General features: G+C 38.0%; 1 protein-coding gene across 7 annotated transcripts in view; it reads left to right on the top strand.

Moving 5' to 3' along the window:
- The window catches only part of DPYD (dihydropyrimidine dehydrogenase), a 329,803-nt gene that overhangs the window by 236,536 nt on the left and 66,050 nt on the right, over positions 1-27,217 (top strand). For 6 of the 7 annotated variants that reach the window (XR_012581360.1, XM_074546150.1, XM_074546149.1 and 3 more), the window contains 2 exons: positions 7,396-7,516; positions 8,383-8,502. Coding sequence is in view for 5 of the 7 variants with exons in the window: in XM_074546150.1 (XP_074402251.1) it covers positions 7,396-7,516; positions 8,383-8,502 (241 nt within the window). In the remaining 2 variants the exon portion in view is untranslated. Of the gene's footprint in view, positions 1-7,395; positions 7,517-8,382; positions 8,503-27,217 lie in introns of those variants that run through there. The other variant, XR_012581361.1, reaches the window with a different exon arrangement.

Below are 27,217 nucleotides of genomic sequence, written 5' to 3'. Positions count from 1 at the left end.
ACATTGAAAAGACCTCTTATTTCGAAGTGCAAATTAATTAATAAAAGCTGAGGGCTTAAGTGGGATGAAACATCTTTATTCTCCTAGAACAAAATATGAAATTATTAATCTTTGGATGAATTGCTATCCTGAATTAAAAGGGATTTTCTTGTACCATTTTATAGAAGATATTTAATGAGATTTTGAATTTTGGGGGGTTGGTTCTTTTGGATTTTTTTTTTGCTAAACTAGTACATCTTGGATCTTATGACAAAAAGCAATACAGTATTGACTGGAAAAGAATCCTGAATTCTATCATTATCTGTAAAATTTATTGTGTGGCATTGGTTTCAGATCACATCACATCATGGATTCTTGCTGGAGGGATAGAAGCTCTCAACCAGCAGCTACATTTTTGTGAGGCTGACCAAGCCTCTGATGTAATTTAGGCCAGTTTTTTAATTTTTTCCTAATATATATAGATAGCTTCACATACAACCCTGAAAACTGTTATTCCTGCCTTAGGTTAAACTGCTTCATTTCTTTCTTTTTGACAGCTGCGGTCAATAGATGTTGACCAAAAGCTGTCAAATTTCCTGAGAAATGAGGAAGAATTTTTTACTCTAGATGAGAAGCTGAGAGTTATTAATCTTTTATCCTGGGAAATCCTTCCCTTATTTTGACAGGCTTTAAACAAATTGTTAGCTTTAATTAAGTTTGAAATGGGACAAATGCACAACCTAAATTGCTCCTTTCTAGGGTGTAAGAAGGCAGTAAAACTAACCATAAGATTCTGCAGTGGTGACTCTTGCTACCGTGATTGACTGTAATTCTGTGTTTTGGTACAGGGGAAATTTTGTGTAGGTTTAGAGAGAGACAGTTTTATGAAGACAATCTTGGGCCTCTCATACAGGAAAGACAAGAGATAGTGGTGTAAAGGATAAATATTAAAATACACACATTAATATATACATATATATATAAAAGTAGTGAAGGCTACAGATAGTGATGTGCAATGCTTTAAGGTGGAATTCCCACACTTCTACTTTTTCTTCATATTTTAATGAATAGCAAAGGAATAGTTCTTCACCCACAGAGTTGGGATTTTCCTGTTATTAGGGTTCGGTTTTTTGGTTTATTTTTAAGTTACGATTTTCTAATGGTTTTCTGGACAAGAAATATGGGATAGACACATTTAAACTAACAGCTTGTCAGGCTAGGACATCCTCATTACATTTATGGGATCTCTGTAAAAGATGCAGATCTGCAGGTACACATTGAGACAGTAGAGTGGATTGAATATGTGAAGGGTCTACCCAAATTAACATTACTCACTTTCTAAAGCTGCTCCAAATGTATCCTGTCCCTGCCTTTCCACACTGCAGTAGTGCCACTGTAATGTTCAGAGGGAGAGTAGGATGCTCTAGAAAGCTGACCTTCTGCATGGAGGTTACCAGCAGATAGGGGAAGATCCTCCTCTCCTTCTTTGCTTTTCAGATGAGGATGCATTTGGGTCCTCTTGGGCCATCAGATAGCAATTTGACTGAGGATAGGTTTAACTCTTCCCTTGTAGACTATTGTTGAATGAAACAGTAAAGTGAGAGTAGTACATGTATTAAATTTAACAGATGAGTCTTGAAAATTCTCACCTAGAAAGCTTTACTTATTCTTATGCAACATCATTCTTGTAATCATAAAAGCTCTCCCTCTTTTCCTGTAGATATGGGTACTATTTTGAAAAATCTATCTACTGCTCAGAATGAGAAGTTAACTATAGAACATTTTTTCATAAAAAAAATCTTCCAATGCTAATAGATACAACAGAAATACAGGATTTTTGTGTGAAGAACCAGTACAGAAAGAAAATCTGTCATGGGAAGGATGCAGTGTTGTTGCACTTGCCAACCCTTGCCTATCTGCACATAAGAAATCTTATGTCTGCTTCATGTGTGCTAAATTAATAAAAAATAAGTCCTCTGTAACTTACTATCAGCATTTAAAATTGCAAACATGTTAAAATAATGCATTTAGCCATAAAACTCATAGGCAACAAATATACATCAGAATAGTCTTGTGGCCACCAAAGATTTGACGTGTATGAGGAAGATTAGACTTTTACATTAAATATGATAAAATATTTTCATTTCTGAAGCTTTTTTGTTTAGGTCATTGTAGTCAGTGATAGATGAGGTTTAAGGACTTTACATGCAAGGTCTTGCTGTGTCTTGCAACACTCATTGTGCCATCTAGAACTTCCCATCCTCACGGTCAGAATAATGGACCAACACAAATTATCAACATGATGTGTAGTGATAAATCCAGTAGGTCTATGTAATGAAGCCTTCATACATGTGCAGAGTCAGGATTTGGTCTGAGAAAAGCTGCATTTTCATTCTTTCCACAACTGTACAAGTCCTTGTCGTGCTCTCAGTGAGACAGAACTGCCACCATTTTTTAGGGACAGCCTCATTTTCTGTAGTGCTCATTAGACATGATCAACTAATGTGCTCTACTGAGTGTTAACCTTTCTTATGAAGTTCTTGGGGAAAATTCCAGGTTTGAGGTTTTTTTATGACATCTTTCAGACTGCTATTTGTATTTTCTCTATATATATGCACACATGTAGATGTACATGTACTCACACACGTGCTTCCCAAGGAGTGTTTGCATAGTTAACAAACACGTTTGTTACCCTAAAGTAGTTGTAGTTCTATCTTTTGCATAATTCCAATGCTCTGAAAATCTGTTTAAATCCAAGTATTAAAAATATTTCTGTTGTTAATGTGTAAAGTATCTCATGATTTAAGGTATAGTCCAGAGAATTAAGTGCGGTTTTCTGCCAGACAAACCTTTTTAAGTCCTTATGCAAATGACTTCCGCAAAACTGGGCACCAAAGAAGGTGATTTGTGGAGATGCACCTCAGGCCATCTGACTCTCATCTCTCCATTTATTGAACAGGTATAATAGTAATTCTCTATCTCAGAGAGGTGTTCTGAATGCAGTGTAAAGATTGTGCTGTAACAGGCTAGTGCAAAAATGAGGGCCCTGAAAGAACACTGAAAATAGGTCACAATAAAAATTTCCAAAAATCTGCAGCCAGACATTTCTGTGGTAATCTCATCATGGTTTTGTTTCTTTCCATGAGACACAAGGAGAGGTGACCTACTCTGTGCACAGCATTTTCACGCTGCTTTTAAACATGCAGGATGGATCTGCCTTGAGGCTGATAGGACAGGGGATTCATCTCATTACTGATGCCAAATGCAATCAGTAGACAACTTGCTGCTTTAATTTCTGAGGACTTATAGTTATGGTTGTAGTTAAGCTTATCATGTGATCATTTAGAAAAAAAAGGTGAATAGTTGTTTTTCCTCTAGTATATCTACCCATTGGCAATGAGTAGTTAGGATTAAAAGCTTCATCTAGCCCAAGGCTATAATGAATATTCAGGAAAAATGATTCTGTACTGTTGCTTAGGGAAGTAAAAAGACAACTCCTGTAACATTCAAATCTCCTGTGCCTTTGGAATAAACAAGCATTATTTGATTAACAGGAAGACAGAAGACATGCTGATGTACAGCTTATACCAAAAGAGTGGTATTAAATTACCAACAGATTCTTGTAGGTACGGTGCATGAATCAATATAACGTTTTAGCCAATGATAATTTTACCAAGCTTTTATTTAGATGGAATTTGTTTAAATAAAAATTAAAATACAGCAGATAAACAAAGTGTGCTGGCAATAGATGTTACAGTCCATTGGAGCATTTGTTCATTCTTCTGGATTGACACACAGTGTAAAATTATGCTACCCGTTCTGTTACAATCACACTGTATCATTCTTAATGAGAGAACCAACAAACCCAGTTATGTGTAATGAAAGAAGGTAATTTTTAGCAACATGGTAGACTGAACCAAAAGCAGTACATTCCTTTACTAAATTAAGCAGAATAGTATTTTATTTAGTTTCTATTGTTGGTTTTGTTAATACAAATGCCCAGCTGTTTTTACAGCTAGTAACATTTTACATAGCAAGCCTTTTAGAAAATATTTCTTGACTAGGCAAGCTTCATCAACCACTTTATCAATGATAAAAGCTGCAGGCACTTTCATAAACTTAGATTGGACTAAAAAAAATATATTTGTGTTGTATTATCACTGACTGTTTTGTAATGTGATTTATTGGGCCTCAAGATTCATTCTTTCACAAGTTACATGCTTATCCTTGGATGTTTTATAAATCCAAGAAAGAATTGCAAAAAGCGATTTGTGAATTGAGGTTGGTCTTTCAGAAATCCAAGGAGATGGGAGGTCCTCAATCAGTCAAATGAATTAGGCAGAAGGATACTTGTACATAACCTCTTAAAAATTCATTTTTGGTATCATGCTACTCACTTTGGTAAATTTGTGCCTGAGTTTAAAACTTTTTTGGATGGGTCAAATTAGTATTCTCAGAAATCTGAAGTTTTGAGTTCCATTTCTTTAGTCAAAGACTGCATTTAGAAGTGAATTCTCTGTATCTAATCACTTTAGTGTTTCTCAAAAGTGTGTTGTTGTGTGACCTCTGCAATTTGGTCTTAGTCTAAAGGCAAGGAAGCTTCTGTGGAGAAGTTGTGCACCATCCAGTGAACTTCCACGGACTATAGAAATGTAGTTTATTCATTTCCTATGAAAAGTTTCTGTCCAGTGACATCAGTATCTTCTGGTTTTCAGACATCTGATTGCTTAGAATGCATTTTTCCAAGTCCTTAGTGAAAACAGAGTAAGAAATTACAAAATTTATAAATTAACAATGACTTCTCTTAACGATCTAAAGAAGAAAATGTGAAGTTGAACAAAACCAGGTGAGGATATTATTCCTCTTTCTGAATACATTTTTTGTCTTGTCTGTAGAGCACAAAAGCTCTGGTATTCTCAGGCAGTGACTTCATGTCAGAAGTCCCTCTGGCAGCAGGGATGCTCAGGCTGTGCCCAATGGGCGCTGCCAGTGTCACTGCTGGGAGGGGAGAGGGGGGCTCAGGTGCCTCTCTGCTGGTCACTGCACCAGCAGCTACATAAGCAGGAGGGTTTGGAGGCAGAGCAAGGAGAGGAGGAGGAGGAGAGTGGAAGAAAGGCTCATCTGGATGTTCCAGCACAACTCCATTGTAGGACTCACACTGTAAAGGGAAGCAGCAAGATACAACACACGGATGTGGCTTTTGGGTGTGGCACAAGGGTAAACTGGCATTTTTTAAAGTTAACCAGCATTTTCTTCATATGAGATTTATTTAATGTGCAAATTAATTGTATAAACCATTTTGGGGGGAAATTACCTTCAGAAATACCAGTTTCAGTTCAGAATTGTCAAATTTAATGGGAATTCTAATTTTTTTGTATAAAATTCATCAACTCTCCAATTTCTATCAGTAACTGTCTCACTATACAACAGAGCACTGTTTTAACTTTTGTTATTTCAGTGTTTACTTACTAAACATTCATTTTTTTCCCTGGAATATTAAGTGAAACAGGATGAAAGATTTTACCTCCTTCACTTGAATTTTTGAATTATTTTCTTATTAATTTACCTGTGATTGTATGGGGACCAAAAATGGGCAGTTTTCCAAGGCTGATACAAGTGAGCCTTTCAAAAGGGCTTTTTCTAATCATGTGCTGTGCAATCGGATATTTAAACTGTTTACTAGCATGAGAAATAGAAGACCATTCCATTGCATTAATTGCATTAATCTTGGTTTGTCAGAAATAGAACTGACTGAAAATAAAGATCTTTACTTACTTTCAAGGGAAAAAACCAAACAATTATTGTTTATGACGAAAGATGAACTAGTTAAATTGTCTTAGATAGGATGAAAACTGGGTTTTATGAAAGATGTCTCCCAAAAAGTTATTCAATGGGGTTTAAAATAATTGAATTTTTTAAGGCAGTGTGTGTTAGAGTAGGAATTTTTATGGTAGCACTATAAGCACAAGGAAGTCAGCATAATGAGTTATGTGGTGCCACATCCTGAACATTATCACAAGGATTTCTAAGGAGAAAAATTAACATAAAGGATATACAATTCATGGCTTCTAGAAGGTCTCTCATTTCTGCATTGGGCCTGAAGGAAATTCAAAACAGAAATGAAAGTCAAAGCTGCAACTACTTTCATACTGCCGGTGCAGCGTTTCATGCATATTTCATGGCAGCTGCATGGGTGGGAGATCACCGCTTTTATTGGGATGCCAGAGCGAAGTCTGAGGATTTTACTATTCATGTCAAGCACTGTGTACTTTCTAGGAACACAGCCTGTGGGGTTTTTGTTTGTATTTAGCCATTGGTGTAAAAAGGAAAAACAACAAGGGGATATTTCCTGTGTTCATTAGATTGGCAACCTTGATGTCTGCTGGATTGTTTTAAATTAAATTTCATTTAGTCTCATCCCATTCTCAGTTACTACAAAGCAATGCAACTTTCTGAGTTTTACGATATCCAAAAGGGAGATTATTCATATATGACAGATTTCATTATCTGAGAGAGTGATAAAGACTTAGTAAATGTAAATAATTGCTGCAGTACTGATTAGCCTACCCACAGGTAATACTTGTGCTGAATCTTGTAATAGCACCGTTCAATTTTTAACCAGAACATGCACCAGGTTTTCCATGCATCAGTATTGCAAATTTTAAGGTACTTGTTGGAGAGCATTATTAATTGCCCACAGAAAAATAAAACAAGAGTTACATTGAGCAAGGACCCTTGTATGTGCCAGAGGCAGGTGTTATTTACTGAGCTGTCCTCAGTGGAAAGGGCAGCTGATTACTGTCTACATGAGATGTATTCCATAAGAGAAGTAAATGACTGGAAATCAGGAAAAGCTAACACTTGAAGATTTCGATTTCTGGCTTTAACAGAGATTTTGATCTTTCATTTACACTATGACCATCCCAAGTTATTCTCAGAGTTCAGAAATGCTGAAATGCATTCTGATAGCCCTGCAACCTCCATTCATCCTTGTTCTGATCAAGATGTGATCAGACAATGTTTCAGATTCACATTATTTTATAGGATACTGCTTGTTGTTAATGTACCTTACATAGAGTGAGTCATTAAAAATGAAAATTATTTTTTAAAAGAAATGGGTAAAATAGTCTGTCATCCAAAATGGTATTTTTCTCTCTCTGAGAAGGGAACATTTTGTGATATCTTTGTCTTCTGAAAAAAAAATCCTTTTTTTCACATACAAACCTTTCTGTAGTGGATTTGCAGTTACTTGGTGTGTCGAAATAAGTTAACTAATGAGATCAAGCTCAGTTCTGATGTGCAATTTTACAAAATTGCAGCATAGCCACTTAGAACAAAGTTTTCTATTTCCTTAATATACTTTTTGTTCATACTACTTTTAATTATGTTCTATATTTATCTGGCCTATTTGAACAGGATCCAGAGCTGGTACGGAACATCTGTCGCTGGGTTAGACAAGCTGTTCACATTCCTTTCTTTGCCAAACTGACCCCAAATGTCACTGATATTGTGAAAATTGCAATGGCTGCTCAGGAAGGTGAGTAACTCCAGTGCACAAGTTGTGCAGATTTACTGATCTGCTGCAGGGGTAATAAAGGAACGTTGCTGGAATAAAAGATAACAACAGAAACTAATAGGAAAATATATTGTTTGATATATTTAGAATAAGTACAGTGATGAAAGGTTTCCTAATTTTGTTCATGCATCTGGAATAGAGCAATATATGAAGAGAACCACATTAGACTGTTAAGAATAAATTGTATAGTATTTCCCTGCATGCTCTTACTTCTGTCATATTTATATGCTTACCATACCACTGTAAATCCCCCCGTTCCTATATTTAGTAGTGAAAATGGTGTGTGTGTTCTGAGAAAACAAAAATACACTACTTGAAGGTATATATATTTTTTTCCTTAGAGCTTAATGCACAATGTGGCAGCAAATAAGTTTGCCAGTAGGTGTATTAATCCATCGTTTAGAACCATGGTAATTGTTTCTTTGTCACATTGCTTCTTTTGTCTTGCTGCACAGAAGCTTGGAGGAGGTGGCCACTGTTTTGGGGTACCTTCAGGTGTTGAACAACTGCTGTAGCGGGTTCTATCCCACACAGCTGAAGGGCAGAGATCTGCCTATCAGCCCCAGCATTTCCACGTGCTGTCTTACAGCCCTTACAGCTCTTTCAGCTGATGCAGCCTGCCTCGAAGCTAGTGCTAAATTTGTTCTCCCAGGATTGGTCATAAGGGCCTTTCTGTGCATCCCCTTGCAGTTTTTTGCTTTTGCTCTCCAGCTGTTTATTTGAATTTCTAGTTATTTCAGAGTTTCACAGGTTTTCTTCAGTATTTTATCCTCTCTTGTTCTTACGCACATGATTTAACAAAAAGCGACTGACCTTTTCTTTCACAGGTGGCGCAGATGGTGTTACAGCCACCAACACTGTGTCAGGACTGATGGGACTGAAAGCAGACAGCACACCTTGGCCAGCAGTTGGTCGAGGACTGAGGACCACATATGGTGGCATGTCAGGTAGGTGTTGCCCTTTTTGATGCGTGGTACTTCCTTGGAGGCTTTCAAAACATCAGGAGGTCCTTGTAGTGGGCTAGAATATCATGTCTGCAGTCGCACCGAGTCCTTAAAGCTCACTGCTGGTCAATGTTTCTAAGTCATGACAGATGGAACAGATTAAGTGTGAAGGCTCTTGGGTTGCCCTTTCCTTAATGGTAAAGTACTGCATCAGAATACTGTGATAGGGTCATTGGAGAGGGAAGGAAATCTCTTCCCTCGTGACCCTCGCTTTTCCTCAAATTTTTCATCCTGTCACAATTGTCAGGCCCCACGTTAGACAGAGGCTAATGAAAGGGCATCGCAGGGGGAAATATCAGCAATCCAAATGCAGTGTATGTTTCATAGCCCAATCTCCAGCCTTCCTTGCTCCTTCCCACTAAGTGCACTTTTTCCAGAGAGGTTATTTTCTCCTCTTCCCACTGTGATAAAAATGATAGACAGTATTAGGCAAATATATGCATATTTTTGTAGCCTATTCCTCAAGATATACAAGAATATCTTGTGTAGCCCATATTTTCAAATCCTGCTTCACAGTTTAATTTTCAAACCAGCTTCAAAACTTTTACAGTCTGGTTCAGTGCCGATGCTTACTAATGTATTAATCTATTGACCCTATGAACTCTGTTGTTGTGACAACACAAACTTGGCCCTGAAGACAATACTGTGAGTTTCTTGGCTTTACTGGTATGGAGATTAGTCTCCTTGGTGATAAAAGTAGCAGTAAGTATACATAAAAGAAGTAATAGCATCCTCCCAATTGAGTCAAACATTATTCCATTGGACCTGCCTCCTACCTCACCCCAAAAAAGTAATCAGAGGAGACCAGACAGGCAAAAATATCCTTTATTTTATGTGACTGGTGTTATCCTTAGAGAACCATAGGAAATGTAGCAAAAGATGACTTTTAAACAAACTTTAATTCAGGTGAGTGTATTCAGTGGCAAATTGCGTTATTGCCTTAGATAACTACATAGAATTTGGAATTTTTTAGAGAAAGCTGAAAAGTAAGAAAGTGATAACAATCAGAAAAAATCATTATGCCTATCGCATAATGGTTTCACAGTGACAGTCCAATAAGATGTTATATTTTAATATTATGCAAAATGGGAGGAAGAGGGGAACAAGAAGAGAACAGCTAAAGCCTATTTCAATTTCTCTAGCCTGCCATGTTGACAGGAAAAGAATAAAGGAGGTCACAGTGGGTGCTGTGCATTAAAAATTAATAAAAGAACTATTGCAGTAGTATTTTATATAAGTAACACCATTCACATTTTCTCATTTAAGTTGCAATTTGTGAATATTCCTTCCTACTGTAATTCTGCCTAATAAAATATATAAAATGGCTGCATTTTAGAGAAGTGTGTCTATGTCACAAATTTGAAACATGTATGCAATGTAAATTACGGAGGCACCTGCATGTCCAGCTGTGAGGATGGTCCAGCACTTCTGTGGTTTATAATACTAAATGGACCCAAAGAAAAATTGCTTCTTTATTTTATGTATATGTATAAATATGTGTGTGTATGTGTGTAAGTATAATTTTTTTTTCCTGAATTTTTTTGTGTATCAGAGGAGAGAAAAAATTACATTTTAGGATGCACCATTACCTATGATGCAAATCTGCTTATTTAAAAAATATTTAGAATACTGAAAGTGTTGTCAATTTATTGTGTTTTGGAAGAGTCATCACTGGGTCCCAATGCCACAAGTCCTTGCACAAAAGAAAGCCACGGAATCAGTAAAGTCAGTAACTTGGCAGGATATTACAATACTTCCTGCTCAGCAGTCAGGTGTAGCAGTATACAAATTTCCAAAAGCAGGGAAGCAATTTTAAATCAGGAGAGCTAGCATGCTTACAAGAAGACAGAAAGTGGGAGAGTGTGTCATCTTGTCAGAGCAAGGGGCAGGGCGGCCGTTCTCCTGTTCCAGCTGTGCCACAGCGGAGACACGTGGCCTGCAGCCAGACACTTGACCTTTCCGTGCTCTGTTTCCCCTGTCTGTGGGATGGCAGGAGCACCACTTATATGCCTAGAGGCTTGGTGGGAAGTGCTCTGTGGTCTTGGCATCAAAGTTGCTTCACAGCGTAACATACTGAGTTTCTATTTTGATGTGCGTAAATTTATTTTATTATCTGATAGAGTCAGTAAGTTTTTGTTGTTTGTCCAAATAATTCTTCTCAAGAGAGAATTAATTTTTGATGTGAAAGGCAGCACTATTATAGAAGCAGTAAGTCTGGTTCATTTTCAGCGTGTTTTCCCAAAGCACAGCTGGTTCATTGTTGTTCTGTAGTGCACAAACCTAGGGCAGATACAGCACACAGCCAAGCTGGATCAGGCTTTCTGGATTTTTCCATGTGCATAGATTGTGGACTGGCGGTGATGCTCCCATGGCCCAGAGGAGCAGTGAGTGAGGCAGGAGTTCTGGCCCCAGCCCTGTGGAGGTCTCAAGGTCTCAGCACAGGGTCCCCTGAGGTGTCCTGGTGAGGTCTGAAATGCACCTTGACTCAGCAGTGGTGACCCTCAGCATTATGCAGCCTCTGTGTGTGTCTGCTGGCCCTGGCAGTTACCAGGTCTCAGGACAAGAAGTTGATCTCTTAAAGGACCGATGTTCTCCAGGGATTTATAAAGTCACTGTGTTAGGGCAGTGCAGGTTGCCCCAGGTGAGTGCAAACTCCCTCCTCTGAGTTTGATGAAAGTTTCCAATGAAGAGCAAATAACAAAGAGATGGGTTAGAGCCGTGCCCCAGCAGCTGCCCAACATTTTGACTGACAGACATCTCTGTCCAGCTGCCCAACATTTTGACAGACAGACTGTCCTCCAGTGTTCAAAAATGTCCTCCTATGTGGCCATATACTGAAAAAAATACTTTCCATATAAAATTTCCCCTTGGCCTCTTCATCTTTTCTTTTCTTGTCTACCTCATGCAGAAGCAGCTGTATGCAGGAGGTTCATTCTTCATTTTTCTAAGTGTGCAGGATGTTCATTTTTCATTTTTGAAGTGGAATTTTTTTTTTTTGTAATTCCTCTTGAATTATGAAATCACATGTAGTTTCCTATGATTTATCTAACATAAAGAAAAATAATAAGAAAAAAAGTTTATTAACATCATTGCCAAATTCTGAGATATTTTGAGAACAGACTTTGGTCTCTTTTTTTTTTTTTTTAACGTTTTTTAAACAATTGTTCAAAGAAGGAGAGACTTAATGGGATTACTTTGAAAGCCCGATTTAGTTTTGAGTTGTCAGAGTCAGTGTTTTCTTGCCAGCCAGTGCTCGGGCAGTGACCTTCCTATTTTAGTCTAATTTGATCAGCTGAAAATTGCTAAGCTGCAAGAGGCATCCCTGTTTCCTCCTTTCTACCCTCCTGTTTCTTGGCTGGCTTTGACAGGGAGGAATCCCAGGTTTGACTACCAGGCTGTAGGACCAGTCTCTCTCTTCTCCACTTCCCTGCAAATACTGAATTATTAATACAAAGTGAAACAGCTCTCACAGGATACACACTCATACTGGCACAGCCTGCTGACCTGAACATGAGGAGAGCCAGGTTTAAATCCCAGGTGTGAGCCCAGGTCATAGCTGGGCCTCCTGGATTCCAGTTTTACCCTAAAAATATTGAGCTTTATAAAATATCTTAGGTTTTTCTTCTACTTTTACCTCTATCCTTGTGACTAAATATATATATATATATATATATATATATATATATTTTCAGGAAAAATTTCACTTTATTTTTGATATATTGTTGTTTTCTAAAGAAAATTAATTTCCAATCTGCACTGTAGAGCATCAGATGAGTCTAAAGGCTATGATAGCCCTGCAGATTTTTGTGGCCTGTTATCTGAGAGAACATTGTGTTTAGAGGATCCCCCAGTCTTCATACATTTTTTTTAAATAATTTTTAAAAAAATACATTTAGAGGAACTGCCCATTACTCAAAAAACATAGTTATCCTAATGAAGTCCATACAAAATATGGTTGAGGAAATAAGCCCTTATGATGAAAGAAAAAAATATTGAAATTAAGATACAATTTTTCAAACTGTGTAACTGTTATATGTGTTTGCAGCATTAGAGACAGTTTGATTTCCATTAAGAAGCTTTTAAAATGGATCTAGCAGTATTTCAGGTTTGAGAATGTAGAATATGTGAGATTTGGTCATGAGTTCTTCCTATACATGGGAAGAGTATTTGCAAGGTATTTGTCTATTAAAAAGAGGGAAATAGTGGGGGTTTTTATCCTCACAAAGAATGATGACCTCTGGCTCTGAAAGACATGTTTTAGTTTGTGTAAGTGTAAATTATTTTGAAAATGCTTATTCTGGTATTTTAGAGATACCAGAAAAAGCTTCCAGGTTTCTGAGAAATGTTAATATACTGTCGGCAGCTGCACACTTCCCTAAGATTTATTTCTTTGAAATGTATTTTAAATTTCTTTAAAAAAGGTTTTTTCCATGAGCTTTCATACTGTGCTTCCATATTCCAGATGTGTTTTATAAAACACATCACATTGCAGCACAATGGGATATCTATTGCAGGCAAAATAGAGCAGAGCTTCTGTTTAAATTTCCATGGTTTTTTGTTCTTTGTCATCTGTTTGTTTCTTTGTTTTTGTCTGGAAGCCAAATCCTTAGGGGATAAATTTATAAAACCATACACTGGACTTAGCAAAAACTTAGGTTAAAAGCAATTCTCTCTACGGTGCACTCACTATGTATTCTTTTAATGCTTTGTTTCAGAAATATTGCAGTATTTTACAGTAGCAGTTCAAATACCTCATGTCTGTGTGCTGTTATTGCTTTGTCCATTTATTATATGCTGTAGTACTTTGGCATTATTTGCACAAATTTATTGTACAGCATGTGCAAGTACATGTGCTTATTTTCCAGAAAAAGAGAGATTCAGGAAGCTGTGTGTTATAACTTCATAGCTGCCCACAAGGGATATGAGAAGGAGGATATCTAGGCGGTGGATTCAGTCATTAAACACAGGACTGTGTAATTATTGGAAAACAGCAGAGACAGTTAATTTTAGTTACTTTCTGAAGTTTGTGGAGCTGTCTGTTTTTTCAGAAAAACACTGTCCAAGAGCAATTGTGACATTTAAGGGAACGCTTTTTGGGAGTTATTAAATTAAAACGTATATTGACTCTGTTAATAGAGGCATATATTCTAATCTGAAATGTATGAATTATATTGAAAGAGAAAAAGTTGAAGTTATAATAATAAAGGCTGCCTTTTAATTTTAATTCAGTGACACATGATTAAAAGAAAAGTGAAAAAACCAACTAAGAGCATTCACTTTACTCATCACAGTTCTCTCAGTGACAGTGCAGTTTGGATTTTGGTCAATAGAAATGAATGAAAAGCTGCCCATCACTGGAAACAAAACAAAATATATGTATGCATAGGCACTCCTGTTTAGTATAAATATTTACCAGGAGTTAAAGACTATTTACATTAACATATATTTATAAAACAGTGTGGAAAGCAGTGAAAAACAAAATATATGCCATAGTACAATTTTAATTTTGTTTTATTATTCCTGTTCAATGTAGCTCAGCCATTAAAAGCCCTTATTTGCATATATTATGTCAGGATTCACAAAGAGTCCTCTGTTTTCTGTCGTGTCCTTGCAGCAGTCTGATTTCTCTTAGTGTACTGCCATCACTGGTCTGTGCAGGAGAGATCAGAGCCCTAATAATAGATTTTTGACAGGGAGCTCGCCTGCTACCTGCCCTACACAAATCCTCACTGTTCATGTTTGCTTCATGGCAACAAAGCAGACAGAAGGAAAATGCCAAGTGCTGAATTTGAGGTACAGCCCTGCCATAGCTTGACATTTCAGCAGAATAGCAGTTTATGAGATGCATAATTTTTCATCTGGGACTCAGCTGCCATTTTCATAGAGGCTTGCAGCTCATCGACTGACTGGAAGTAGGGCAAAGGTTTACAGCATAGATCAAGGTCTACATCCTTCCTATAGCTATTTTAAAATAAGTATTCTCTAAATAAGGTTAGAGAACTAAGCATATTTTTTCAATTTTTAGTATTTTCTAGCCAATTTCATTCCCACAAAGAAAACACTTTATACTTTTAGTGCATTGATTAAAAATTATCATAATTGATTTCATTCACCAAAAGATTAAATGAGTCCTGGAGAAAGAATGAAGGAGGAGTCTTTACACAGAGCATTTGAACAAAGCTGTGTTTTCTCCTCCTCTTACTTTGAAAAAAAGGCTCATTCTGAGCTTGAAAGAATAAAGAGTCTTTACTCCTTGAGTGTAATTGGTTTGTGGTTTATTATTGTTAGAGATTGGATTTAAATTTTCACATTCATGCACATGTACTTGGGAAACAAATGCAGTGAGGGTACATGTAAGCGAGTGTTTAATTTAGAATTACACATCTCTGTGAGCTTCGGTAACAGTTCACCATGTCAGAGCCTCATATAGAACAATGGTACAGTACGTTGGATTAATTAAAGAAGCCTTGCAGAGAACTGAATTCTCAGTATGTCAAGATTTCAATTTTATGTTAAATATTTTCTAAAGGCCAGACCCTTAAATCTCAGGGGCTGTACCAAGCAGTGAGCTGTGAATTTAACCATAGGCTAACTGCTAATGATAAGGAAAAGAGTCCAAGTTGAGGCAGCTGTAATACAGTCATTGGATTAGGCTATCAATCACTCGGTTCCCTGAGGAACAGGCAAAGACGACAAAACAGTGAAAAGGGAAATTAGGAAGGGAGGGCATGACTAGAATGAGATTCTTCACCAAATGTATCTGTTAGTTGGCTGAATCCCCCAAGCATCAGACAGGAATGTCCAGCATTGCTCTCAGACTAAAAGCCAAGTATTTGTTCCAAAGTCCTAGAAAACCATCAAATCATCATTATCTGTTGCTGTTCTGTGCAGGCTGCTAGAAATGCAATTGGCTGCATTCTCCTGGTTTAATAGCCTGTAATTAGGTTAATCTCTAAACTGCTGCTGTTGAACACTCTGGATTTACTGTTTCTATCAGAGCTCATATGGAATATGTACAATTGAAATAATTCATTTAACAGTTGATTGGGGTTTTTTATAAACAGATAAGTGTTAAGCTATGGAGTCTAACTCATGGCAACCAAAGGCACATGTCAGAAAACAATTAATATAAAATCATAAATTCTTCTCAGACATAATATAAAAAAATAAGAGAAAATCACTAGAGTATAGATTGTGGAAAAAGAGCATGGGAGAAAGAACATGAAGGTTTATTCTGGGTGCAGGAAGATAAAATGGGAAATCTGTTCATATAGTGGTATAGATTAACATGATTAAGTATTGAGTGTTCTCATAGTTAGCCTCTTGAAGACACAGTCTGATTAACAAAGAATGGGAATTAAAAGAGAAGGTAAAAGAAATGTTTCAAAGCAGGTTTTAAAAGTGTTTCAAAGCAGGTTGGTGGAGCAGGGGCTTGTATTTGCAATAATGGGTATAGATGAATGTACCACAGGTAAACTATGACTTGATAAAGAGGTGTAAGTCAGTCAGGAGCAGAAAATCTTTCCTTCTGGTAATATCAGCAAGATCAAACCCACTGGTGGTGACTTCGTTTGCATGAGTTGATTCTTTCCATGTCTGCCAGGTCTGGGAAAAGATGTCTTATGATCACCTGTTCTAATTTTAAGCGAAGACACACCCCAAAAAAATCTCTTTTGTGTCATGTCTTTTGAAGATTATTGTGTTTAAAATTGAAATATTTCTGTTGTAAAAAGATTGCTGTAATTAATTTCAGAAGTCATTTAATTACTTTCAGTATCTTATTAATTATTTATTTGAATAGTACTTGGCATTTAAGTGCTTTTTAGTTTATTCTAACACAGGAATGAAAATACTGTCAAAATTTTCAAATGGACATTAATTAAAATAATAAAAATCAAGAAAAGCTCTGGTGAAGTCAACTGCTAGGTTTGTTTGCCATTAAGTCTCAGCAGGTCTCAGTCTTGCTCACCTCTGTCCACAGACAGTCACAATGAAGTCAAAATTTATTTTGACTTCAAAATAATGCTTGAATGAGGTGTAGAGACTGTAATGGCAGGCAGTATAACTCTCCAGCCTTTCCTACAGCTGAAAGGCTACTGCTGACTGCAAAAGTGTGTCTAAGCTGGGAGACCTGTGTGCCCTGTGCTGTCCCAGTGGCTGGCTGGCAGGGTCGCTCTGGCTGCTGACCTTTCTCTGGTGATCACTAAATTAGGGATGAGGCAAGCGTTCCTCTCTCAGTGTGCAGGTGATGCACGTGTACATTCTGTCATTCCAGAAGAAGTGACAGGTGTGTGGTCATGGACTGGAGCACAAAGAAGATGGCTCCAAGTGGCAGAGTTCAAGCAGGTTTGTAGGTGTACAAAGCTTTGTTGCAGTGTGTATATGATGGATTAAAACCTGTATACTTGTTATGAGAGTTTAGAGAGCTTCAGTGTAGGAGGCAGAGGAAAGACCTGACAAAGTAAATAGGGACCCAGTTCATGTGATTTCATGTCGATGCTCCAAGGTCTGTGTTGACGGTGCAGGGCCCATAATCATCTTTCCTGCTGACTTGTTATTCCAGATCTGAATCAACAGCAGGGCTTGTGGTACAGGTGGTGCTTAAGAGTGATCAATGAGACAAATGCCTTCTGTGGAAATTATAAACTGTACCTGTCAGTCAGAGTAAAACCTCTAATTATAATCTCCCCCCCTCAAAAAAAAACCCCTCAAAACTAAATCAAGAATCTGGTAGAATTTGTAAACAATTCTGAGTAACAATTTTATCAGCAGTGGTTAAAACCCCTGAGTTTGACCTGGTGTGTCACAAGCACGTTGATTTTTTTTTCAGTATTACTTTGCATATTGGTTTGCTCTAGTCACCAAGTGGCATATATTGTCTGTAGAGCCCATCTTTATTCTGTGGAGGCATATTCTCATGTGGAGAATAAACACATTTTTGCATTTATGAAAAAAACCGGCATCACATTTACAGATCAAAATCAAAATAGGAGCTAAAAAATAATTAGAAAAATTACTTCTTATTTAACATTTACTAGCCTGGAGCTTCTTCCTGTTCTCCCTTCTCTCTGTGGGACAACTGTGCTTGCAGAATAGGCTGACTGACTACTGTCTTTTCCTATCTCTGTGGGGATCCTACCACTGCTGCCAAAGCACCCCAACCTCTCTATTGTGTGCGAGCTCCTCCCTCTGGATCAGCAGTCTCAATAGCCTCAACAGCTTTGGCATCTCTGTGAGGATGTTGAGGCTCTCACCATTCCCACCACTTACAAAGTGCTTGATTGATGTGCTTTAGAAATGGGTCACAGTGTCTTGAAGAGAAGGTTTCACAGTTACATGAAGGTGTGCTTGCTGGGAGCAATCCTGTTTCAGGATGTTTTGACAATCAGATACAGGGGTTTATAAAAAAAATGAAGAAATTATCCTTGGAACAAGTTTAAATCCAAGGCATTTGTTTACACCAATCAGCTTCAGAAGGATATGCTTACCTCATTAGTGCTGATGTCCTGCTTCTGTGTAGCTTTGAACAGTTCTACCACTGGTTAGCTATGATTTGTTATGAACTCACCTTCTTTATTCACCTAAATCCTGCTAACATTCTGTATTTTCTAGTATCCTGCTTGAATAAGGAATAAATCCTAATGCCAACTTCACACGTAAAGTACAGAAGACAAAACAGAGCAGATTTGTTTTACTGGATAGATTCTGGATTTGTATTTCACTGGGCATCACTTCATTCCTTGCAAATGATTACCAGAAGCATTTATAAATGTATTTCACAACCATCAGAACATTTTTTTTAACCTTTCAAAAGAATGCATCTAATATACAGTAGTCAGCTAGGGAATCTGCATTTTAATGTGCCTTTTCATGCAAGCACCTCATTGTATACAATGAGCTGTATAAATGTCCTGCTCACACACAGGATATACAAACATATCCTACAAAATCTTTTAGGGAACCTGCTGTTGGAATTCAGTTTTCCAATTTATGATCAATTTGCAGTTTCTGCATTGCTGGGTAATTGAAATTGTCTTTGCTATTAACATGGACCATGTAACCATCTTCCCTAAATTCCATTTAAGTCCCAGAAGACACTCATAGTCAGGGATTGAGCCACTGTTGTTTGGGTTAAAAGTGAGAGCCGAGGGAGAACAGTTGAGGAGAGTGTCCCAGTGTTCCAGAATGAGAAATCCATTGCAGATACAAAGAGATGGTGTTTTTAATGGCATGTGTGTCCCTAGAATGTGTGGTACCACACCTGACTCAGCCCTGAGGCAAGGCTGATGTTGTAAAGAACTTTGTTACAGGCAGCTCGAAATGAGGAGAAAGCTGTGTGGTTTTTGCAAGCAGGCATGTCAGTGAAGACATAGCCAACTGTGTTACAGCAGTGTCTGTCCATTCACAAATGTTTCATGACCCCATTGAGCGACCTGTTGGTTTCCAAAAGAATGTGTGGTTACTCCAGTCCAGATTTTGCCTGGGCCAAGCTTATCTAAATCCTGTCAGCTATTGCTCTACTTTATGCTGTTATGGCCATGTCAGTTGCTCACCTATTTGAGTACCCCAGAATTGGCAGTGTTTTCACCAATCTTTGGATACATGCCCACTCAAGAGCTGCTTAGCTTTCAATAGTGAGTAATCAGAGAAATCTTCTCATTCTAGACACTGATAAATTTTGTGTGCTTACAGAGAAGGTACTGCCAAACAATTCTCATAAGAATCTGTTCCTTTTTCTTATGTATAAAAGGAGAAATTTCTTCAGAACTTACTCAAGGTGGGATCTGAAGAATTCAGACTTCCAAGGAAGATCTCCTGGCACCTTACTTTGTCAAGAAATATTAGTAAAATCTACTATGTGGTACATTCTGATTTATTGGTATAACGGAGAGGTTTTTTGCATCTTTTTTAATAAAACCATTTTAGATTATTAGTTCTTGGCAGGTATCCAGAAAGGAGGTAAACCCTGCCAGACGTAGGGAAGTCTTGCTCCATCTTGTTGTGGGGAGTTTTAGTGCAGAGTTCCCTTCTGAGTGGGGCTGGCACAAAGATTTCTTTCTGGTGTGTTTTTTTTTCTTTCAGGCTTAATATTTTGCGGCTCTGAGGACATCCCGAGCTTACTGTTAGAGTCAGATAGTGTGAAAGGGTCCTAAAAAAAATGTCACTCTTAGTCTCTTTTGCAAACTTGGGCTTTTCCAGGGCTGTCTCCTCTGTCCTTTGCTGTTTCTTTCTGTTTCTCACCAATGAGGCTGGCAAGGAAGGCAGGCAGCAGTGGTGCTCTCTTCTGCCTGTGCCACCTGCGTTGCCCTCCTGAGCTGTGCCACTGCCACGTGTGTCTGTGTCCCTGAGTCCTCTGGGGCTGTCCCAGAATGGCCAGGCTCAGGGAATACAGCAGATGGAAGCAGAGGTGCTAGCCAGGTACAGCTGAGGGTTATCCCCCAAGCATCAGGCACTTCACTGGGAGACTCCCAGGCTTCCCCCTCATCCCTGTAAGGATTCTCAGAGGTGGCTTCCATTCTCGCTCCATTGATGCATCAGAAATTTGAGGTTAGTGTATTCCTTACATATTAGTGTATGTACTGCTGTCAAATGCCTAAGGCAGTGTGCACCTACATTTTGTGGTGAAATTCCAGTGGTTCGGCAAATAAATGATGTGGGGTTTACTGGTGCAGCTTAGATTTCTCTTTTTGAAAATGCCGGTGTATGCTATTTTATCCCAGTCCATTTTCTAGTCTGATGTTACAGGAGAAAGTGATATTTTTAAGCTTGGCATTAAAATATCTTCCAATCACTTAATGTAAGCATCTGGTGGTTTTATGTATTTTTAAAGCCCTAATAACAGCATTGCAATCCCTTAATGCTGTTTCTCACTTTCTTGTTACAGTAGGTATATGGCACACATCTTCTGGTTTAAAAAGCTCAAAACAAATTTCAGCTATTTAATCTCAGTGTTAGAAAAAGGATCACAGCAGCTGCTATAGTATTTTGTATTTATGCTAGTTTTTGTAAAGATTCATGACATATTCTCTGGGAGCTAAATATTGACAAGCATGCTCTGGCAAGCAAGATCAAGCTTGGTCAGTTAGCGCAGCTCAAGTCTCTGCACTGACACTGTGACCCAGGTCTGGAAACTATTATCCTACACCATTTATTTTGGCTTTATAGGTGATACTGTCCACTTGAATTAGGGATTTCTGCTGTATTTTTAATACTGTAATGGTGGATTCATATTTGATTTAGGACCACAGTACTTGCAAGGTTGGTTATACATCTATGTTTGATGACATCTTCAGTAGTGTATTGTGTATAGAATCACAAATGACAGCATAAAACCTACATGATTTCAAACCTACAAGCCAGAAGTAAACATTGAGCATAAAATAATTTTAAAATCACATTTATCTTTTAAACTGTAGAACAAACCATGTCCTAAAACTGTGGGTCTATGAAAGCTATTGATCAAAAGTGAAGTTTGGATGTGTATTCATTATGGGAGGTAATTTAAGAGATTTATTTTTTGGGTGTTCTGTAGGTAAAAAGAAAAATCCACTTTTTTACTAATTGTAAGAGCACCATGTTTGGAATGCTTTTAGTTTACTTTTTGAATTTCTGAGTAAAGAACTTAAGCCAATTTGGGCTTCTAGTAAACTTGGCATATACATTAAATTGATTACCAGATGCATTGTGCAACATATGGCATTGTACAGCCTTTGTGTGCTTCTTAGTATTTTCTTAAATTACCGTCATTTGTTTTGATTCCAAAAATGCACTTGTCTCAGCTTTCTAGTACTTTGGACTTAAATGCAGGCTTTCCAGTGCTGAACAGATGTGTTAGAGTTTCACATGGAGCATTTATGCTGTTGTGAGTCTTCCTCTTTGAGTTTTCCATACGCAGTATTGTGTCAGCAATAGCTCAAATATCCTCACTTTGTTATGTACATTGCTTGCCTAAAATAACCTTCAGAATTCTAAGAATTGTACATAATCAAGAAAAACACAGAAGTAACACAGTTTTCCCAAAGATACTGGCCCCATAGTGAATCATATATGTTTTCTTTTAGGTTAGAGAAAGATAGGAAGGATGGAGAAAATAATTCCTTTATGGGTGACAGCAACAGTCAAGAACAGTCCTGTGTGCTTCTGTGAGCCCCTGTATTTCCATGCTTGAGGCAGTGGTGTGACTGGACATAACACCTCATCCATGAAAACCCACAGAATAAGGTGCTTGGCCCATTAGGATGTAATTTACTTCTGAGAGGAGACTGCTTGAGTTGATTTACAAAGCATACTTCTAAAAAGTTATCCTTTCAATTACAAACAGTTTTAGAGAAAAGGGTGAGAGGACATTCTGGGACAAGGGATTTGTGACCAGGAGGACCAACTGCTCAGGTGGAATTGCTCTCTTTACACACATTGCCAGGCCTGCCTGTGTAGACTTCTTATTCTGGGAGATAAAAATATTATACTCTTGTATAGCATTTGGACATCCTCTCCTACAAGGCACTGTGTAAGTGCCAGATACTGCTGCTGTGTGTTTAACAGTAGCAGTGTGTGTTCTGATCAGTATGTTAAAATCAACAAACACTTTGTGGGCCCCTGGCTTTCTGTTAATTGGCCTTTACTTTGATCACTGAAGACCAACAAATGCAGTTTAGGAGTTGTGTTGCTACCATTTTTCTTCAGTGGAAGCTGAGGGGATGAGTAAGTACATTAATTAAGTCCCTTACTCACCCTCTGAGCTACCCTCATTGGATAATTAAAGTGATCTGACAGAGCAATACACTAAATTCCCTTGCACCCCCTTCTGTTGCTCTGAATACATCAAACAAATGAATATTTAGGTCTATTAATGCTGTTATTTTTTATTAATGCAGAAAGAAGAGTTATGATATGAGTGTATAATTTCTTCTTGAAATCAGCACTGAGTTGTGTGGCTGGTCACAAGCAGGACTGATATAACCATGTTTTAATTAGCAACTCTCAGTAATATATCCAGAGCTAGTAAAGGCCTCTCCAAATAGGGTTTGGGCTTCCTTTATTCCACAAATAGTTTACACAGCATGGACAAGCAATTATTTTGCTTTTCATTATGCCACTGACTTCGGCTTTCAGTACGTTCTCAGCTAAAGAAATGGCATGAAATTTCCTATAATTGCGAAGGTTATAAAAAAGAAGAAGAAAAGAAAATTCTAAATTGTCATCCATGCACATCTAAGGCTTCAACTAAATCCAAGGTATCACCTCTCTGCTGGAGGGGTCTTTTTCATTCATGAAAAACTAAGTGTTGTCCTCTAAATTTCATTTTTAAAAAAAATCACAGAATATGCTGAATTGGAAGGGACCCTCAAGGATCATCAAGTCCAGCTCACAACCCTGCACAGCACCATCCCCAAGGGTCACACCATGTGCCCAAGGGTATTTTTCAAATGCTTCTCGAGCTCTGTCAGGATGGTGCTGTGACCATTGCCCTGAGGAGCCTGTCCCAGTGCCCATCCACCCTCTGGGGAAAGAGTATTTTTTAAATATCTACCCTACAAAAAAAAAAAAACAAAACAAACAAAGTGTAAGGAACTGAATATTTAGAAACTTATGTACCTGGTTATGAAAGCATAATTATAAGAAAGTGTTCTGGTGTAACGAGCACTACATATCTGTCATACAGTGTTTTAATGTCTACAGTAGTTATTAGCTGAATATTTCCATTCTGTGAGCAACTGCCATTCTTGAAACTGATTGATGTTTATGAATAAAGCACTTTTATTATGTGTTGCCAACCTCTGAGGACTAATCTTATAACCTGCAGTGCCTACAAAGGAGTGATGATACCTGCTCTTTCTGGAACTAATCACATCTGAAGAAAGTGAAAGGCTGAAAGCATTGTGGTTTTTTCTAGAGAGCTTTAATTGCATTGTAGACTATTCTACTACAAAATGGTTGTAGTGTTTTACCTGACAAAAGTGACATGGGGAGGAAAATAATTTTACACGAAGAGACATGTTTGAATAGAGGCAACTAACACTGTGAAGTGGCTTGGCTCAAGGCAGTGAATTTATTTGTGAGCTGATGAAACTGTGATCTCAGTTTTTCATTGTCTGGCTGCAGAACAGTCTTCTGATAGGGCATGCTGGTTGCAAAGTCTTTGCTGAACTTTCTTTAGTTTGCTTTGTGGGTTTGTGCTCTGTCCATTCTGACCAACAGATCTTCAATTTCAGAGAAGAAAATGTACAAGAAAAAGAAAAGAGAATGCCCCTCCAAGTGTTTATCTTCTTAAAACCACACTGTCTTGCTAGGGCCTAGAAAATCTTTAATCATGCTTTTAAAGTTTTTCAAAGGAGGAAAGCTCTAAGAAAACATTACAGGCAAGTTAGTGGTAAATATTGCTCAGAGAGAACTCAAGGTTTGTGGAGGTTTTGTGCATTATTTAAATTTTTTCATTCTTATCCTGCCTCTGTCCCTTAGATCTATAAAGGCATAATGCCCTCTGGCTCCAGGGGGAGCTGCCAGAAAATGGGAGCTTCTTATGCCTTCCTCCCAAAATAAAGCAGAGAAAGAAACTGGTGCTAGCCAACACTGGCCTATAATGTAAGGTGTGAGCTCAGCTTGTAGGAGCAAGTTCAGCTGCTGACACTAACCTAACTGCTCAAAGCCCCCATTACTATATTTGTGCTTGGAAACCACCTAAAGATGGAAGATTGCTGGTCCAAAGATCCATCAGGTTCTGTATTAAAATTAGGTAGATCTTGAGCTGAAGAACCCTTCCAATAAACTTTTTTCTGCAGGTAAAGTGAGAACCCAGATGTTCTCTAACTCATAATTTGATCACCAGAATGTAGCTAGTCCTACAACAATCACATCCCATCCAGCCCTCAGGATGAACAGCTCTAGGTTTTGCTCTTGATCTCATAAATCTTTGTCTGCCCAGAAGCTTTTGTGTCAGAGTCAGAAACAGCAAAGTGAAATTCTCAAAGGCCCCCATGCTTTGCTTCTTTTCTCAAACCTACCCTGGTAGCTGTAGCCTGCTTCCCAGATATCTCAGAAGACTCTGGTATGGCACTTCTTTCCAAATGATGACACAGCCCACCAGCTTACAGGCACATGCAGATCCCCACGAGCAGTCAAGGTAGGTAGTTTCCATTTATTGCTGGGAGGAAAAAAAGTGTCAAGTAACTTCCTACTCATCCTATGGCAAGCAGAGTAGGGCTGTGTGCTTCTGCTACCTTAGGTATAGCTATCAGTTCTCCTACTCTTGGTTGTGTGAGTCTTGAGAAATGGGAAGTGTTGAAATAAATGGCTATGATACACATAGTGTTGAAATAAACATTTATTTTAACACATTGTATGTGATGAGCCATTTATTTTAACACTTTTCACTTGAAGTGTTGAAATAACAGGTTTTATCAGGGGACGTGTCATCCACTGTTTTATGTATATGTGAATATGGAAATACATCTACTGAGTGTGCATGTATATATATACTCACACAGATTATATGGATATGTAATAATACTGTGGTAGATACCTATGTAGACACTAATGCACAGGCAAATACAGTGTTTTCTACTCAAATTGAGTCTTTTGTCTCACAAAAATTTGTGTTTGTGATATATTGTTAATATATCTACGTATCTATAAATAGATCTAAATAAATTGGTACATAAAATTGTTTATTATGCATAACAGCAACTGGATGATATAGATAAAATAGAGGGATAGACAATAAAATAGATAAACCTCAAAACAGGACAATGATTAACTTGAATTATGTAAAGCAAGAAAGAAATACTTTATCTCAGCGTTCTAGTTGTCCAGGCCTGGTTTCTTTAGTTTGCCATAGTTTCTGAAGTTCTGCATCCCTTTCTGCAATGGACTTCTTAGGCAAGTGGTTATTAAACAGCACAAGGTATGAGTCAGGTTTTGTAAATGGCCTGAAAAGTTGTTGTACTGCATTTTTCAGTAATTTTGGCTTTTTAAATGCAATGTAGGAACCTCAATTCCCTGCTCAGCAGGCAGTCATGTCTCTTCCAGTGTGTCCTTACTTGTACTAAATTGCCTTTTTGCGGTTAGAATTATGTATGCGCTAAAGCGCTGGCACAGCCATGTGGGCACACACACCCCTCCTGGTTGCAGGGTCGTGTTGACCGGGGTGGTTGTTATGGAGGTTAAAACTGGCTCAAACAAAGGTAGCGCTGCCGAGGCTGACAGAGGCAGGGCTGCCTTTGAACAGATCTGTAAACAGCCAGAACCATTTCTGCCACACTTCAGGTTAAATGTCAGTCTCTGCATTGGAATAAAAGGGCAGCAAGTGAGTAGTGAACTACTCACACTTTAGAGGGGAAGGATTCAGCAGGAACTCATTTGTCCCTTTGAGATGGCTGCAGTGATCTTGTCTGGTAACTGGGCAATATTTTCTAAATCTTTATTGGCTTTTATGCTGGTCTATTCACCTGTCCTTGTATTGTGTCAGGAGCTTACCCTGGCTATTAGCACTATTTTATTACCTCTTCATTGCTGTTGTATCATTGTTTGTTTTATTGATCAGCCGTGGCACTCTCTGGGTAGCAGGCAGGGTTTGTCCTGGCCAGGGGTGCCCGACCTCCTGCAGCAGCACCAGCCCCACCGCACTGGGGCAGCTGACTCGGGCTGGGCAGCCAGAGCAAGGCAGTCAAGGCAAAGAAGGGGCTTCCTGAGCCACCCAAAGAACATGGAAGGCATTCTGTCAGGCAGTTTCCAGCTCCAACTCAAACCAAAGCAAAAACCATGAGTGAAATTAAATAATGAATGTGTGATGAATTGCAACAGAAAATGCTTTGCTAGGTTTCATGCTGACGACCAGAAGTATCGACTTTGTGAATCTGTAGTTTTCAGTGAGAGAATGGCTCTGTTAGGAAATGTTTAACCACTTCTTGCAGCATTCACAAAACAATTTGTATCTGTCCTCTTGGTTTTTCCTATTGAAGTTTGATATGAGTGAAAATTCCCCCAGGTCTCCTTGGATAAATAATATTTACAGATAAGAAAAATTTAATTTTTCCCTCTCTCTTTCTCTGATTCTAGCCTTTTTTAATTGAGAGAATTCTCTGATGAGTACTAAACATTTATTGAATGAGAACTCTGGGGTGATTTTCTGAATTTTTAGCTGAAAGAGCATAAATAATCATTAGTATTAATTAAAAATGGTAAAATTAAATCCTAAAAAGGACACTGATTTTTCTCTGTGATTATGGAAGTTCAAGAGTTTTTTTTTCTATTTGAGTACAAATTTTTTTAAAGGAAATATGAAGCAAAATTATTGCCTCTTTTTTCCATTCAGAGGTTTGATTCAATTCTGTCTGTATCAGAAACAGAATCACATCTGATGTAAGCTTTGAAATTTAGAGGAAGGGTCAGTGGTTGTCAGAAGAACTATTGACACACTATCAGTGTATCAAGGTAGTCATGATATGCTGACAAAAATCCTATCAGTTGATAGGGTATCAAGAGCCTGCTATAGCAGAGTTAGATAGAAGTTCCTTCAAATCTGCAGAATCATTAACTTTATTGTGAAGTCTTGTGACAAAGCCCTAACTTCTCTGTAGTCAGCAGAACCTTTGCTATTAATTTGGTAGAGTTGGTGCATTGCCCATCACAACTTTTGAACAGCATGAAACCTTGAGTAGCC

Source organism: Zonotrichia albicollis, chromosome 8, assembly GCF_047830755.1.
Source record: "Zonotrichia albicollis isolate bZonAlb1 chromosome 8, bZonAlb1.hap1, whole genome shotgun sequence".
NCBI lineage: Eukaryota > Metazoa > Chordata > Aves > Passeriformes > Passerellidae > Zonotrichia > Zonotrichia albicollis.
The sequence above is the reverse complement of the archived record's forward strand: the minus strand, read 5'-3'. Positions and strand labels throughout refer to the sequence as shown.